Source organism: Xyrauchen texanus, chromosome 32, assembly GCF_025860055.1.
Source record: "Xyrauchen texanus isolate HMW12.3.18 chromosome 32, RBS_HiC_50CHRs, whole genome shotgun sequence".
Taxonomy (NCBI): Eukaryota; Metazoa; Chordata; class Actinopteri; order Cypriniformes; family Catostomidae; genus Xyrauchen; species Xyrauchen texanus.
This window is the reverse complement of record NC_068307.1, coordinates 8,082,377-8,100,968: the sequence shown is the minus strand read 5'-3', so window position 1 is coordinate 8,100,968 and position 18,592 is coordinate 8,082,377. Positions and strand designations below refer to the sequence as shown.

The 18,592-nt window shown below is 36.3% G+C and overlaps 2 protein-coding genes across 2 annotated transcripts; both read left to right on the top strand.

Annotated features, from left to right (window-relative positions):
* Positions 1 to 1,074: 1,074 nt before the first annotated feature.
* Positions 1,075 to 7,830, top strand: shisa4 (shisa family member 4). The gene is made up of 5 exons (XM_052101846.1): positions 1,075 to 1,419; positions 3,167 to 3,344; positions 4,048 to 4,184; positions 5,009 to 5,197; positions 6,391 to 7,830. Exons 1-5 carry the CDS (start codon positions 1,362 to 1,364, stop codon positions 6,429 to 6,431), a joined length of 603 nt encoding a protein of 200 aa, XP_051957806.1. The 5' UTR covers positions 1,075 to 1,361; the 3' UTR covers positions 6,432 to 7,830.
* A 966-nt stretch (positions 7,831 to 8,796) lies between these two features.
* Positions 8,797 to 13,207, top strand: LOC127626169 (leiomodin-1-like). Its single transcript, XM_052101763.1, has 3 exons — positions 8,797 to 9,308; positions 10,404 to 12,110; positions 12,322 to 13,207. Exons 1-3 carry the CDS (start codon positions 9,039 to 9,041, stop codon positions 12,346 to 12,348), a joined length of 2,004 nt encoding a protein of 667 aa, XP_051957723.1. The 5' UTR covers positions 8,797 to 9,038; the 3' UTR covers positions 12,349 to 13,207.
* Positions 13,208 to 18,592: the final 5,385 nt, after the last annotated feature.

Genomic DNA, 18,592 nt, shown 5'->3' with positions numbered 1-18,592 from the left:
GGGTATTGCCTGAATCGCAAGGGTGTTATTGTAAATTTACAGATGCAGTTACTTTTCCCACAAACTGAAACAACCCAATTACACCTAAGATAAATGTTTTGACAACTGCGCTCCCTCGCCAAATCAAAATAAAACTGTGTAGCATGGATGCATTAGGAATTTCTGTCAACTGTCATCAGAATAATCTATCAAACTACAGACCGCATATCTATCCGACAATTCATAGCGTTTTTTTTCTTCCTGTGGATGTGTGCTCGCTGCAGAGAAAAAAGGGGGCATTCACAGGGAATCACCACAATTGTGGGTCTACCTGGTGTATTGATGCTGTTGATGGGATGCATACTCTTTTCATTACATCAACTCTAAAAATGTGCATCAACCGAAAAAAATATCTATCTATCTACTGTATGTATATCTCGTTGTCTTTCTTGCCTATTAACAAAGGGTGAATTAAAATAGCTTGCTAATAAAACGTGACGTCATCCATATCCACGAGGTCAACTCCGCTTTACTCTTATCTTACGATTTCCTTACTAAAACTTGCTCGTAGCAGTTTTTGTGAATAGGTTTTAAGCAAAAACTCCTAGCTAGGAACTCTCTGGAGAACTCCTAGTGGTAAGATAAATATCTTTGTGAATAGGGGCCCAGGTCTGTAGACTCATGATGTTACTGTGTCCTTCAAGCTTCACTCTGGAGCACTCTTGGCTCCATTGTTATGCCTGAAGTAGAAAATACGCCCCCTTATTACCATACGGACAAAGACATGTACTGTAGAAATAAATAAATGTGGAAATATATAATATTATAAATAAATAATTGAGGAAATAAATAAATGAGGGAATACAAATATGTATAAATAAATGTATACGCTACATATATAAGAATGTGATTCATGTCACATTTAAAAATGAATTTAGTTCTATGTAAACTAATTTTTTACATTACTATTTATACATTTTAAATTGATTTTTAATATTGGCGGACTTGGTCCTCCATACGCTCTCATCCATACAGCGTTGATAGCAATTTTTAATTACCTTCCGTTTCGCTACTATATGCCTTTAGAATATGAAGCGGACACTTATGTTAGGGAAATTAAATTAGGCTAATTTATTTTACTCTATGAGGAAGGTAGTGCTGAATAGTTGGCGTACGGGCTCATGCGACCTCCCGGCGTGCAGCGTCACGGGCGATGTGTCTGTCATTCGACACGGATGGCGTGTTGACAACGAAGCCGCTTGATTCTGTTCGCCGCTTTTTTTGCGAGACGTGGCAAATCTTATCATTTAAAGTTGTATTTTTAGACCAAGCAAATGAAACCGTTTTCCGTCTGATATATTGGACATTGTTCTGAAAGCAGTATGTCCCTCTACGCCGTGATTATTCCGGTGCTCTGTATTATTTTCTCGGCTTGGCAGGGTAAGACGATATTGCTCTAGTTTCTTGATGGGCCTCGTTTAGATGGCATGAGAAATAATGCACACGTGAAATGGATTCGCTAATATTAATCATGTATAGCCATAATATTGTGTTGGTATGAATGCAGTATTATTAATTGATATTAGTATTATCAATTTTATTTAGCAACATTGCAAGTGTCTTACTCTAACATCGATTTTTGCTTACTTTTTAAAAATAAATAAAGATTAGAAAATTAAGGACCAATCAAAATTATATTTTTGGTAATCAACATTATGCCACAAATGCTGTGGATTGATCTCCACTTGTATTGTACCAGGAAAATTCCTTTAATGTCTCGCCAATGTAATTTATATATACATTGCTTGCAATCCTCTAAATATCTGATTTCTTTAGCAATAGCTTTCAAGCCTCTAAGATTTATAAGTTCACATAAGGCTGGATTTGTTGTTTTTTATAGTGTAGATGGGTCATTCACTGCAGAACCAGTAACTGAAATCTAATCCAAGATTTGAGATCTTGAAGCAGACCATTAACTGACCTACATTAAAACTATTAGAGATAAAAGCAAAGGTGCCTTTTCTTTTGCACAGTATTTTGAGGTGTTTTAGAATATTCTTGTCAAAATGAATGTTTGAAATGTCTGCTTTCTTAGAGGCACTTGAGGATTTGTGTGTTAACTTTAAGAAATATTTTGGGTTCAATACAAGTTAATCTCAATAGACAGACTTTGGCATAGTGTTGGTTACCACAAACATTAATTTCGACTTGTCCATCCTTAAAAAAAGAAAGAAAAGAGAGCAAAAATCTGGGTTACAGTGGGACACTTAGAATGGAAGTGAATGGAGCCAATCCGTAAATGTTAAAATACTCAGTATTTCAAAAGTATAGCCACAAGATGTAAAACGTGTGTGTTAACATGACTGTAGTGTGATAAAATCACTACCTAATCTTTTGTTTGTAAAGTTATATCCAATTTTACAACTTCGTTGCTATAAAGACATACCACCGTAAACCCTTAAACCCCAAAACGTCCATATAAACAACAATTCAAACAATTCTACAGCTCAAATACATAATACGACTTTTAATAGAAGAATGAATATAATTGCTTTTATAAAATGATAAGCTTCACATTTCTGCCTTTAAACCCTCCAAAATTGGCCCTAATTTAGGCACCTCACAGTAAGCTAATTTTTGTAATTATTAATTGTTTTAAAAGTCAAAATACATTTTTGTGTTAATTAACATTGTTGATTAACTGTCGATGGAGTTTAACTTGTATTGAACCTGGAATATTCCTTTAACATTCTCAACTTCATTTTCCCTCCTGTCTATTTTGATTATTTTGTCTGTTTTGTAGGAATATTTTCATTAATATATTTTTATTGGTTTATTGTGAACTGACAAATTTGCTTTGAATTTATTGCACTTTATAGTATACCAAATGTTTTAGTCCCTCAATTTTGCTGAACATAGCAAAGTTACAAATAGGTTAAGGTATTTAGAAATGATGCTTTGAAACCAGCTTTTAGCAAAATCTATTCAGTTTAAATTCAATTGCAGTCATTGCCATGCATTGGTATTTTTTCTGTTTAAAACTCTCCCGAGGTCTTCATCACATTGTGGAAAAATAGGTTCTTTTGATGGTTCACATATATTATGAGCCGGCCAAACACTTGTTTTCCCTAATAAATATAGTACAAGTAAAACAGCACTTGTGTCTATTTTTTAATTGTCTATACAGTGAGTGCAAATGAGGACTGCTTGTGGTATGTGGACAAAAATGGCACCTGGCACAATGGCTTTGACTGTCCTCTCATAACCTTCTGCTGTGGGAACTGTCATCGCCGATACTGCTGCCTGGATGGCTTTAAGATGATCACTGAGGCTGGACAGAAACGCTGCATGCTGTTCCATCTCAGGTACATATGATTGCACACCATATAAGTATGGCTCTTCACTGAGAAGGAATGTCAGCCAGGTTTAACAGAAGTTGTCCCAAACTAGTGAAACCACTCTAACCCTTGAGTGTGTGACTTATTATGCAAATGCATTTTTACTGTAGTTACAGTTAGCATGTTTAGAAAATTCTAAATGTGCACTTTGGTGTACTAATTTCCTAAATTACACATTTTTATTAGAAATTATAGACTATTGACCACATAGTAGACCACATAGACTCATTAGCCACCAAAAAAATAAAATAATTCAGTTTTATTCATTTGGTTTTACAGGTCAAAATTTATGTTATCATTTCCCTCACTCATGTTGTTCAAACCCCATATTTCCCATATTTTACCCACTTTTTGTGTTCCATGGAACACATAAGTAGTTAGGCAAAATGTTAGCCTCAGTTACAATTCACTTTTATTGTATGGTAACAGATGCACTGAGAGTGAATGGTGACTGAGGCTGTAAGTTTCTAACATTCTGCCCTTTGTGTTCTATGGCAGAAAGTAAGTATTATGGGTTTGGAGTGACTTGAGGGTAAGTAAATAATTACAAAATGTTAATTTTGGATGAATTATTCACTTAATGGTGAAGCTGCAATATGTTAAATGGGAGCTGCTTCAGAGAAGTCACATTATTCAAAACCATGGACGTTTCCTTCCCTACCGCTTTCAGCCCATCCACTATAGCTGGCATCGCTTCATCCATCTTCCTCTTCGTGGCTGCTATAGCAACCATGGTCTGTTGCTTCATGTGTTCCTGTTGCTACCTGTACCAGCGCCGTCAGCAACGTGGTAGGACCCCTTATGAAGGTAAACACAAAAACAGTATTTTTCCTCACCGTTCATCCTGCATATACTAAATTTGTTTAAAAATATTTACAAATACATGTGCTTTGAGCATGAGGGGTTTAAAAGTTAAAGGTATCACAGAGAGACAGTGAGGAAGAAAGAGAGAGAGAGAGAGAGACCGGTGGATCCATGACAAAAGGTGCACGATTGAGATATATTACTTTTATAATATGTTGTTATTATCATTTGTTTACAAATAATAATAATAATAATATTTAAGTTGAATGGGTTCCAAAAAATAACTGTGTGAATGAAAAGTGAGCTGATATCTTATAAATTGAGATATGAATCCCCATGAATCTTGGCCATTTCCACCACTATATATATATATACACAGTACTGTATATATCATTGTCTGTCTTGGCTGACAAATAGTGGTCCCCAGTCTACCAGTCACTGAAGGTGATCTAAAAGAGAGTGCTAATAAAACATGATGTCATCCATAGCAACGAAGTCAGCTCCACCTTACTCTTAAGATGTCCTTACTAAAACTTGCTTTTAGCAGTTTTGTGAATAGGGTTTAAGCAAATACTCCTAGCTAGGAACTCTTTGGAGAACTCCTAGTGGTAAGATAAAAATCTTTGTTAATACATGCCCTGGATGGTGTTGTATTTAATAATTTGCATACAGTATAACTTAATGTATTTTGTTTTTTTTTTTTTTTTGCATTTGTTTCTGTTCTAAATTGTATTAGTTACATTGCAATTTGTAGAAAGAAAAAGGCCATAGCTAATTTTTAAAAAGCTTGCCTATAAAAGACCCACTAACATGAATCTCAATTTCAGCCCAGCACATTCCAATGGCCAGATATCCTGTGGAGCCCATGTACGATGCTTATGGGAAACCCATAGGATATCCTGATTACCCTGGATACCCGATGGTGCCACAGTACCCTGGTGTCCCACACCAATATCCTTTGATGCCCCAGGGTCCTTATCCTCTGAATCCTCCTGATGCAGGATACAGTCAAGCAGGTATACAAATGGCCTCTTAGATCACATATAAGGAATATAAAAACACTACACAACAATTTGCATATCGTCACCTTGCTAAAATAATGTTTGACAATTTTTTTTTTTTTTTTTTTTTGTCAAAATCATCTCCTCATGATGCTGGCCACCTCTGGTAAAATTTCTGAAAAAACATTATTTTAGGATGGTGACAATAAATAACTTGATGACAGAGGGAATCATAACACTACTTAAAGAAATAGTTCACCTAACATTTTTAATTATGTCATAATTTACTCACCCTTGTTGTTTCAAATGCAGGACACAAAACTTAAAGAAAAATATTGAATATCCCGGTCTGTTTTCTCGATACAATTGCAGCTGATCGTGACTCACTTTAAATCTTAAAAAAAGCACACAAAATACCATAAAAGTAGTCCAATTCAACTTGTGTGTCCTATTCCTAGTCTTCTGAAAGCATACAATGTTACCTGAAATTTAAGTCCTTTATCAGTGAAAATCTTGACATCAGTTTGTACCACAATGTGGGTGAATAAACTGACAGATTTATTTTTATTTTTGGGTGAACGATTCCTTTTAATGCTACATTTTAGCATTAAGGTTAGAGTACATGAGGTTAGAGTAGTTCACCCAAAAATTTAAATTCTCATTTAATCACCCTCATGTGTTTTAGAGGAATATCTCAGCTCTATTGGTCCATACAATGCAAGTCAACAGGGTCCAAAACTTTGAAGCTCAAAAAAATCACATAAAGGCAGCATAAAAGTAATCCATACAACTCCAGTGGTTTCATCCATGTCTTCAGAAGCGATATGATAGGTGTGAGTGAGGAACAGATCAATATTTGTCTCATATATATATATATATATATATATATATATATATATATATATATATATATATGACAAATATTGATCTGTTTCTATATGTGTGTAAATCTCCACTTTCAAACGAGCCTCCAATGTGCTTTACTCTTTTCGCTTTTCCGAAGTGTTCTTTTGTTTTTGGTGATTCTCATTCTTCGTACATATCGCCACCTACTGGACATGGAGGAGAATTTATAGTAAAAAAAGGACTTTCTGTAAAGAGCAAAGGTTAATGGAAGCATTGTTCAAAGGCATTATTTCTTGTACACCAGTGGTTTGTTGTGGACATTACAGACCGTTCCTTGAACTTTGTTATTGTTGTGTTTTCAGCTCCTCCGCCATACTCCCCTCCCCAGTATCCAGGGCACTGAGAGAGTCCCTCAGCAGGAGAGGGTAACACATACAATGGGTGGAGAAGGTGGCCCATGCTTGTTTGGAATCCCTTGTATGAGAAGCACTTTTATTATTTATTTCTTGATTAATTGGTGGAGTGCAGCATGAACTGACCTTGGATCACCTCGCTTTGGAGCATTTCCTCATTTGATGTACAGCTTTCCTGTGTCACTAATCTGTAAGACTCCTCCAGCTTAAGCAACTCACAGACTCAAAAGACATTAAAATGAACTGACTGGGGTCACTTTGCTTTGTGCCATTCTGTCAAACTCTCCGAAATGGACAGTTAAATGTGATTTTCCTGCTGACAAACACACGCAGAAGACGCTGGTTGACTTCTGATTCATCCAGGATTTTGGTCGTCGTTCAACCAAAGGAGAAGAGGCTTGTGTCAATTGCACTTTACTCTGCAATAGACTTGCTTATGTGTATTTATTTGACTACTAATCCATGCATGTCATATGCATCATTAATATCACATCTTGCTGTACACATGCAGTATGTAAATAAGAGATACTGATATAAAGATACTAAGAAAGAACTTTTTTCATAGCATCCTCACAACCAACCAAAACTTTGTTGTTACAAGTTTGTGTTCATTCGGTGCCATTTGATTTGCATCTTGCCTTTAGATGACACCCAACGCTGAGGAACTTTCTGTTTATAGATCTGGCATGAGGTTGAGATGTATTGTTAACACAACTTAGATTTGCATGTCTTTAATTGTATGGTATGCTACTTAGGCCAGCTGTTAAGGACATCCGAGTAAGATTTTCATTCTGTGAGCTGTCTGTATATTTTTCTTTGTTTGAATAATCTTTTTGATCTATAAAACTTTTCACAGTCATTTATATTTAGCACATCCTCATAGTGAAAATGTTTTGTCACTTTCAAATTTCATCATACATTATACAAAGCTTAGTGACCCTTTTAAAGGGTAAAATAAAATGTAAATTAATTTAAGTATTATCTCTGTCTGAGAAATCGAAATTTAAAGAACCTGTTTAAAATGTCAATGTCAGATGCATTTGAGGTGTGATAGACTTGTTTTGGATTTGAAGTTCTTTCTGCTACCTCCTCTCACGTGTGTAATATTAGTTGTGATGGCTTGTCTACTGTTTGAATAACTTGTAAGCTAAGTTCATGTATGGTTAACAGTGCTGTTTTTTGCGATATACAGCATATGCTAATGTCACTTTGGAATGTGAAGTACAAATAAGAAAAGGATCTATAAAATATTTTTTTACAATGTGGAATAATAACGAGTATTTTAAACTTTGAGCAAAGACAAACAGTACTAGTGTTTGAACTTGCACTAATAATCCTAATTGAAAAGAATGGACATGAAAGTATTGCATAAATCTTTTTCTTTTTTCTTCTTTTTTTACTATAAAAATAGGCTTGATTATGAATGCTGTCTCCATTATTGCTATACCTGAAAAAAGCAGTTTAACAAATGACTTAAAGGAATATTCCATGTTCAATAGAAGTTAGGCCAATTGACTGCATTTGTGGCATAATGTTGATTACCTCAAAACAATTTTAACTCGTCCTTCCTTTTCATTAAAAAAGCAGAAATTGAGGTTACAGTGAGGCTCTTACAATGGAAGTGAATGGGGACAGTTTTTGGAGGGTTTAAAGGCAGAAATGTGGAGCTTATAATTTTATAAAAGCACTTAATTCTTCTGTTAAAACTCATGTATTATTTGAGCTGTGACGTTGTTTAAATCATATTTGTTAGTTGTTTTAGGGTTTGTTTACATTACGTCATCATGGCTATGAAGTTGTAAAATTGGCTATAACTTTACACAGACAAGGTTAGTAAGTGATTTTATCACACTTAAATCATATTAACACGCATATTGTTTACATCTTGTGGCTAAACCTTTGAAACAGTGAGTATTTTAACGTTTACGGATTGGCCCCCTTCCATTGTAAGTGTCTCACTGCAACCCAGATTTTTGAAGAAAAGAAGGGCCAAGTCTAAATACGTTTTTGTGGTTGTCAGCATTATGCCACAAATAATGTCGATTGAGCTTAACTTGTATTAAACCCAGAATATTCCTTTAACATATATTTATAAACCAATATTAATATCAACGAGCTCTTGCTAGTTTACCCAGAAACTATTTACAAATCTATAGTAACATTTTCTAACCTACTATTATAACAATCTTATCACAGGAGATAAACTGTCAGTGCTTTCTTGGTGACAGCTAGGAAGTAACCGTTTATATTGGGATGCTTCTGAGTTTTAGTAAGCCATAGCCTTCCCAATTGCCTTTAAAGGACTATGTACCGCCTTCTAAATATGGGCATGCATTCGCAATGGATTTTAAAGAATTGTCCAAGCACCACAAACTTGGGCTGATAGTCCATCGCGTCTCGCGCCGCTCCTTTCGCGTTTCTTTCACATCCAGGAGGAATTCATTTGGACTCTTTTCCTCCATTTTCTTCACCTTCTAAACTGACAGCTCTATTAATGAATGGCTTTTCTCCAAAGTTAACAGAAGTGGGAAAACAGGCTGATATGTTCAGCTAATTGAACGGGAGTTTTACTCAAGGACCAGACGTGTAACGCAACTATGTCCAGGAGGAAGGTGAGGGGGCTCACTAAGACCGGGCGACAGGTGAGCGAGGACCCGGACCTCGACAATTTACTGTCGAACCTGTCGCCCGAAGAAATGGAGGAGTTGCAGAAAGAGGTTTCGGTCGTTCCAGACCCGGATCCGAGTGAAATAATCATTTTGGACCAAACGGATTTTAAACCAACCTCGTGTGTTAAAAAGGATTCTCAGTTGGGCAGCCAGGATGATGACTCCAAAAGCCACTTTCAGAGAAACCTGTCCACCGAGGTATGAAGAAAATCTGTATTTAAGATTAAATAATAATGAAAGGAATAGTTCACTCTCATCATTTACTCACCATCATCCCATCCCAGATGTGTATGACTGACTTTCTTCTGCTGAACACAAACTAAGATTTTTAGAAGGACATTTCAGGTCTGTAGGTCCATACAATGCAAGTGATGGTGACCCTGTTCTTACTCAAAAAACGATCATATCGCTTCAGAAGACATGGATTAAACCACTGGAGTCATATGGATTACGGTTATGCTGCCTTTAAGTACTTATCGAAGCTTCAAAGTTTTGGTCACCATTCACTTGCATTGTGTGGATTTACAGAGCTGAGATATTCTTCTAAAAAAATCTTTTGTGTTCAGCAGAAGAAAGAAAGTCTTACACATCTGGGGTTACATGAGAATGAGTAGCTGATGTGAGAAGTTTAATGTCTAGGTTAACTATTCCTTTATAAGTGCAAAATAAATCCTAATTCTGTGATTTTAACAGGTTATTTTCTGTAGATTAATTTTAAGAGTGCATTTTTGTCTCTTGCATGATGTCTATAGTGATAAATCATAATTGTAATCCTTTTTTTTTTTCTTACCTTTCACAAATTTTAGGCTACAAATAGGCAGTGTGTTTATTTACATCAATGTAAAAATTTCTAAACATTTTGTAGCCTTTTTTGTGGGGGCAATTTGGGATTACAGGTTTTTCTATTCAGAGACATAACACAGGGAGCAAAATTACACAATGCATCTAATAGAGTCTCTGCAGATGTAAATGGCCCTGCTTGAATTCCTTGGTTGATTGCTCCTTTGCTCCCTGCCTTTTAAGGATAAGTCAGCCAAGGCTGGAGCTTTCCATTGCAAAATGGTGTGGCTCACAAATCAAACACTCAGCCACTGTGCAAGTTTACATCTTCACTGTGAAACAACTGACTGTACAATGCATAATGTAAACATTCATTGTGCGTGCTCTACAGACACCTTTTGTATAACAGTCAAAGTAGTAGAACTTTTATATTTGACCCTATAAATGGCAATTTATAGGGAAACAGCCAAGTAGGCCATTGCATCTTTGAGTAATGATATGTTTTATCCTTAGGGAGAGCTCAAGAAGGAGAGCCGGAAACAAGAGTACCTGCGTAAAATGGGCCTAAGCCAAGAGAAAAATATCTCCAGGTCTGACAGCAGAGATGAAGGTCTTCAGAGACAAAGTAGCCTTCCCACCTCTTCTTCCTTCTCGAAACATGACAGCAGAATGGAGGACAGGAACCGCAGACTCACAGAGGGGAACAAAGATGACAAAGCCAGCCCTTCTCCCCTTTCCAAAAAGGATGAGGAAAGTGAGAGGAATGAAGAGGTCAAGGAAAAAGAACAAAATAATTGGAGTAAGCTCAAGGACAGAAAAGATGCCAGGGAAAATAGTAGCAGCAGCAGCAAAACCAAAGAATTAATATCCAAGCTCAAAGACAAAAAAGAGGATAGTACAGAGAAAAACAGAAAAGAAGACAGTCGGAAAAGTCAATCTGGAGAAAGTAGAACAAAGGAGATGATCTCTAGGATATGGGAGAAAGAGGAGAAGGAGAGGGTGGAAGAGATTAGGAAGATTAGGACTTCCAGGTTAGAGGAAAAGCAAAATCAAACTGTAGAAAACAAGACAGAGGACAATATGTTGAATGAAAAGAAGGATGACGTGGATGTTAAACAAGTAACAAAGTCAAATGAAAGTGGGAAAGAGGGCCCCGAGCTTGAAAAGGCACAAAAGAGTGAGGAAAACATGAAGATGAAGGGAAGAGGGAATGTTCAGGAACACAGTGAGATCACAAATGAGGTTCATGAATCAGTCAAGGAGGAGAAGATTGGAAACTGCATATCAGACACCATTTCAAAAAGTAAGACCAAAGAGGAGGAAGAGGAGGACGAGTCAGCAAGCATGTTTGATGAAGATTTGGAGAGAGTTCGTCGCAATGATCCGGAGATGACTGACCTCAATTTAAACAACTCCGAGGTCATAAAAACCAAAACACTAGTTCAGTTTGCCGAGGCCTTGAAAAACAGCACACACATCAAAACGTTTTCTTTGGCTAACTGCCGTGCCGATGACCATGTGGCTTATGCTATTGCCGAGACCTTACGCAAAAACAAAAGCATCACAAGCATCAATATGGACTCTAATCTTCTTACCAGTAAAGGCATCATGGCTCTAATCTACGCCCTCCAGCACAACTCCACCCTCACTGAGCTACGCTTCCACAACCAGCGGCACATATGTGGAGGCAAGTCTGAGATGGAGATGACCAAAGTTTTGAAAGAGAACTCTACTCTTCTGAAACTGGGCTACCACTTTGAGCTAGCTGGCCCTCGGATGACCATGACTAATATTCTCAGTCGCAACATGGACCGCCAGCGGCAAAAGCGACTGCAGGAACAGAAGCAGGCTCAAGCCCAAGGATCTGGAGACAAGAAAGATTCATTAGAAGTTCCGAAAACTGGCTTTGGTAAAGGTTCCCCCAGAGCTTCTCCCAAGCCATCTCCTCTACCATCTCCAATACCTTCACCTGCCCCGTCACCTAAGTTGATGCATAAGAAAGGGGGCATTGGACCTGGTGGTGGACCACCTCTCCTGCCACCACCTGGAGGTCCACCACCGCCTCCACCTCCAATGCTAGATGGAGCCTTCCTAAAGACCCTGACACCAGTGTCACAGAGGAAGCTTAAAGATGGGACTGGAGGAAGAGGAGGAACGCAGAACTCAAGGGACCAACTTCTTGCATCCATTCGGGGCAGCAATGTCACACAGCTCAAAAAGGTAATAAATATCAGTTTTTGGCAGTTCCATATGTTTATCAACTCTTGAAAGTTTCCTGCAACTTTTGCTTTTATTTGTATTTATTTATTTGCAGTTTTGCCAGTTGCATACTCTATATTCTTTGTACACCGATATTTAGATAATGGCATCCAATTCTGAGAAAATGAGCTGAGTAACAGGAATTAACTTTTTTTTTTCTTCTTTTTCACAGGTTTCATTACCAAAGCTTTTGCAATAAGCAGGCATAGTGCAGAGAGAGAGAGAGATTAACGTGGATGAAGAAAAAGGACAGGAATGAATGGACAAACATCTCACAGACTTGAGAAGACACTCTGAATCTTCCATACAGAGTCTTCCTGCTGCCCTATAGATGGGCAAGGACTCATATATGGTGTAGTATGGATAGTATGGACTGTAGAAATGAATGGAAGCATGGTGCCGTCAAGATGGTCAGAGGCTTAAATGGCCGGTGGAACTGCACAGTTGATTCCTTGCTTGTCATTTGCACTAAATGAATCAATTAAAATTATAGATTTATAAGTGTGTGTGTGTGTGTGTGTGTGTGCGCGCGCATGGTACAGTCTGAATTTTGAGAAGATGTATATGTGGTTGTTTCTGCAGCTTAATTGGATCTTCTTACAGTTGACTGCATTGAACAATGTGAGACAAAACAACATTCACCTGGATTTAATTATTTTATTTTCTGTTTGGGAATCTCTATATCAAAAGCTCTTTCTGATCAGGGAATAATAATAATAATCAAGTTAATAACAATCAAATGAATCACAGTAAAGTATAATTTTTGCCACCTAGTTTTAATTTATCAATGTTAAATGAAACTGACTAGGAATGGAAGTAGTCTCTGCACCAAAAGTTTAATATACCTCACATGCTTAGAAGAAAATTCAATATATTTTCATGCTTGTATAAATATGATCTCGTTTTTTTCAAGAGCACAGCTAGAGAAACTTTTAACAGACTGTTATGCTCATTGAAAATAAGCAGTATCAAGCACAAATGTATTGAAAATGTATTTTGTGCTGTTTAGAAAATGTAATTTGTGTTTAATGAATCTGACTGATAAAGATATGAGTGGTCCAACAAAAAAGTGCTGGGATCATGTCATTTTATTTTTCTCTTGAACTCCAGAGTGGAATGGGAATTAATAGATTGAACATTTCAGAGTAATGAATAGCTCTTTGCATGATAAGAACAGACTGTTACACAGATCCCAATGAAGGGCTGTAGCATGCTTCCAGATATACAAAGAGTTCCTTGGCTGGGGAAAAGTTAGTGATCTCATGGATTGTTGCAAAGGCCACGTAATTCTGTTTAGCTCATTTGGCCATGAGAATAAAGAGCTATACATAAAGACTATGTAGGAATGGTATAGTGCGATTTTTACACCGGTAATCCCTGTGCATTTGATGGCCCTGTTTAGTACTCAATGTAAAATATATTCCACCTGGTCAAAGTTTATGGACATACAAGAATATTCTATAATATATACTGTATAATCTTCTGATAAGTGGCAGATGTTTGTATTGCAAATGCATAGATTACTAGTAGGAAATAAGCACCATGCTGCACCTGAGCCAGTTGCTCAAATGTCTGTTTGAAATGGGCTTCTCCTTCGGAGTCTGAAAGTTGATTGGAATCAATGGATGTTTGTAGTTTGTTTATATTTTGATTGCCCCTGCCCTGACTAACCCTCTGCACTCATGACATTTCTATATTTGGTCATTTCTCGATGCAGGCTCAGTCTGAATCTCATTCTTTTCCCTTTCCTAATAATGGGAATACTGCCAACGGTCTGTCTGACTGAGAAATGGCTCTAGCAGACACATAATGGAGGAGAGAAAGAGAGAGAATTTGAATGTGTTTTAAGCTGGTCAAGTAGATCTCATTATTGATCTGTAGAGGTGTAAAGTAGCTACTTGAGTCCTTCATAACTATACTTCAGTATTATTAGGGAGAATTTATACACTGAAAAAAATTACGAGTAAGATTTACTCATTTTTTTTATTTAGCATGTTTGCACAGTTTTTCTAAGAAAATCTTAAAGGTGCTATGTGTAATATTTTTAAAATGACCATAATATGCCATTAGAGAATTAGGAAACATGCTAAATTGTAATACTGGCTTCTCCGATAACAATGCTACAGCCAGTATATTCTTCTATGAAGTTTCCATTCCAGGCCGGAATTTCTGTTTATGTTTTGGCCTGTGTGATCCCGCCCACTGCCCGCTCACCAATAGTATTTCGGCACAACCGGGTTGCCAGATTTTAACAAGTTTGCAGGCAAACAACACTGCGTGCTGCAGCCATGGAAGCCAGCAAACTAACTGGATCAGTGATAACAGATTTCATCCGATCTAAAAAAGCCTTGTCATCCGTCTAAAAACCACCATGACCAGAGGTGTGATAAAACAAGGATAAAAATTGGAGATGGAGACAGCTTAAAGCCCAGAAATTCTTTAAAACGGATGCTAAGTTGGTTTTGCGTGTCAACATTCCGGCAACCTGCATGAGCTTCGAGTCTAGGGCAGGGCAGACAACTCTGCAGTATTTTCAATTTGGACTGCAGTACCCATTTTAAACGCTTTCTGTCAATCTTACATACAGCACTTTTAAGTTAGAGCATTAATTTTTACCTGTTTGAATGTAGAATGTACATGCTTCAACTAACTTCAATGTAGAAAGTACTTAAGTAAATATAGAGGAAAAGATTAACCACAACATAAAAATTGTATGTACTTTACTTGAGTGCTATTGAGACTGACTACTTTTCAAGGGCTGGGGGGAATCTTTCTTTTTACTCCTTAAATTTTAATTTACACCTTCAAACTACAAAGTAGACATTTCACTTATCTTACATTTTTTTTAATCTTTTCACAAATTATGTTCCGGTTAATTTTACATAATTGTTATTTAAAAAAGACAAACTTATTGATTTGTCAATTTGTGTATCAAGGTTACTTTGATGAGAAAATCACTTATGTTTCTTCATTTCATTCAGTTTATTTCAAAAGGTATGAAAATTATTTTTTTTACTTTTTACAAGCACAATTAAATGTGAAAAAATTGTACTTTCATTTTTTAGAGTAAAATACTGACACAATACCCACACTTTAACGTAAAGCTGAAGTATGTAAATTCTGGCCACCGAAATTTTCGAAACAGCTTTCTGAATATACATTCTGCCATTGGTCAAAAAAAATAGATGGTCCCGTAAAAAAAACCATTGGTTGAGGAACGTTGTTGGGGCGGGTCATTCAAAACAAACAGCAATTTTCAAAACGCCACAGAAAACTGGAGTTACAGCTTTCGAAAAAAATTGCCTGAAATTGCTTACTTATAGTTGTCTCTGCATATTAAGCTTGGATATGAGTATTTATAGGGGATAGAAAGGGTTTTAACACAGCAAAAGTAATATATTCCGCTTTAAGTAGGTTATAAATTCTTAGTAATTTTACACCTCTGTTGATTGGAAGGTAGAGCCAGAGATCTTCTACACTTATATTATAATAACCTCCGCTCTTTTACCATAGGAGAGAGCGTATCTGTCAACTAGCGTGTTACGACATTTGTACCATACAAACAAATGGAGAGAGCCGTAATCTGATTCCTTCCTGTCGCAATGTTGTCCTTGACTTCTCTAATAAAACATAAATTTTACTGTTGTAAACTCCAGAGTAATTGTTTAAAATAAAACATGTTGAAGATTAGCGAAATCTGTTTTTTCAGCGTCAGGAAGCATCTCAACCATAAACATCCATTAATAATATTAAATAAATAAATAAATAAAACACAGCCTCTTGTCTCCTCGCTAGTGGACCGCTGCTATTCTTTGCTTTATGTATTTTCTTTTTTTTTTTAGCTTTCAGATTCACAGTTCTGTGCAACAACCACTAGAGGGACAGCTATAGAATCAATTCCATGCCACATATATTTGCAAAAATATAAAGTATTGCAAAATAAAATAAAGTTTTGCAAAACAAAAAAAGTATTGAGCAAACAAAAAAAAAAAAAATAAAAAAAAATTAAGTATCACAAACGTAAAATAAAGTATCGAGAGAAAAAAGAAAGTTTTGCAAACAAAAATAAAGAATTGCAAAATATAAATAAAATATAGCAAAAATCAAGATGTAATTAATTGCAAAAATCAATGACTGTTGTAAAATAATCTAAATATCTTTTATCCTTTTTATCTCTGCAACAGATTTTTAGGCAGCAATGATTTTGCCACACATCTTTTTCTTTGCAACGCTCCTTTTAATCTGCATTTCCATCACGTGTGAGCTCGTGATACCGTTTTGCCTTTGCGCTTCACTTTTCTCTGCGTTTCACTTTATGGCACTGTTTTGACGTGGGGGTGGAGTCAGGGGATTGGGGCGTATAACGGGCTCAGTGATGCCTCTCTGGAGTTACGTCATTAGCTTGAGACACGGATCAAACATCATGGCTGAGCACAGGCATGCAGGTGGATCTCAGGTATATAAAGTTGATTGTTTAAGGAAACTCATTTTAAAATATTCAATGGGGTATACCCGTCAAGTGAATTTTTAAGACAACGGTTTAATTTTGAAGAAAATGCCTGTACTTTTTGTCAAATTGACAGAGACGTTCTGATCATCTTTTTTTTCTCGTTTTCTTCAAATACTTTTTGGGAAAATATGTCTTATTGGTTGGAATCAAAGATTCACTCACTGCCCACTTTTGCTAGGAAACATGTTATGTTTGGAGTGCTGTTGGACGAGAAAATAAATGAATTTCTTATTAATGTAATGTTGATACTGGGCACATTTTTCATTCATAAGTCCAAATGTATGAAGACGAAACCTTATTTTTCTGTATTTAAAAGAGAATTGATTTGTAATTTCTTTCCAGCGTTGGAATGTATGAAAAGTAAAAAGGCCCAGAAATTGGCTGGAATGATAAAAGAGACCTTGAGCTCTTAAAAGAGGAATAAAGAGACCCCTCTGTATTTGTATTTTATACATTGAATTTATTTATTTTATTTTAACTGATATGTGCCTTGCTTAATACTCATTTACCTGTACTTACCAATGCCACTGTAGATGTACATTCTGTTTTTTGTTCTGTTCTTGGTGTTCAATAAAAAAAAAAAAAAAATGGTTTCCTTTTATTTAATTAGTATTAAATGTGTTTTAACAGCGTTTGCTTCAGATAAAGAAGTTAGAGATCAGTTAAAGCGGTGGATTTATTAGCCATACTCGCTAACATAGCCAGCATCTGCAGTTTATTCTCTCTCAATTGATTGGACTATTGATTGATTCTTATGTTTATTTTATAGATTATAATTGTCTATACCATAGTATGTTGTCTTCTAAAAAATGTAAACTCCATATTTAAAAATATATAAATAGATGTTACATTATCACTGTTAAAGGAGACAATAAATAGATTACAAATAAAAAGTTAAACGATCGTAACAAATAAGCATCCCAGGAAACGATCTACAAACAATAAAAGAACATCACTTATAATGTTAATTGTGCAAAAGCAAAACAAATTTAACAGATTGAATCTTAAGAGTAGGTGCTGATAACCTGATTATATCCTGCTGAGTATACTCGAGGCAGAGAAACAGCAAGAGAAAGCTGTTGTTGTTGCTGTTGCTGACCCTGAGCTGCCTGAATATGACCGAAGCTTTGAGTCAGAACACTAATAAGATTCGTCACGACATCTGGATATTCTCTCTGCTAAATGTGACATGGCAAATCATTACATGAGATGACCTAGATACACGTACATTTACTGTGAGCATTGTAAGAACTTAAGTAGCTTGTGAACAGGTTCGTTGAGCAATGGAGGGGTCAGAAGACAGCGAAGCAGGTTTGAAATCAGCACTTTAATTTCTTTCACGAACATACGACGGTCACCGCCGTAGAAATGTAACATAAACAAAACAATATCACACTCTGTGGAGCTTTCTGGATGCTCTCCCTCTCGACACTTGGCGTCCCTTTAAATGTCTTTCTCCGTATCACTACAACAAGACACAGGTGTTAGAGATAATTACAAACCAGGTGACAAGCCTTACCGCTCTCTCCCGCAGACTGACACACGACCACGCCCCCCATGCCACATAGCTGTATAACGCAGGGTTAAGAATATAGGGGATGTGAACATTTTATATTTCAAAACTTTATTTTTAAAGACAGAACACATGCACGTTTGTTACGATCGTTTAACTTTTTATATGTAATCTATTTATTGTCTCCTTTAACAGTGATAATGTTACATCTAAATATGGAGTTTACATTTTTTTAGAAGACAACATACTATGGTATAGACAATTATAATCTATAAAATAAACATAAGAATCAATCAATAGTCCAATCAATTGAGAGAGAATAAACTGCAGATGCTGGCTATGTTAGCGAGTATGGCTAATAAATCCACCGCTTTAACTGATCTCTAACTTCTTTATCTGAAGCAAACGCTGTTAAAACAC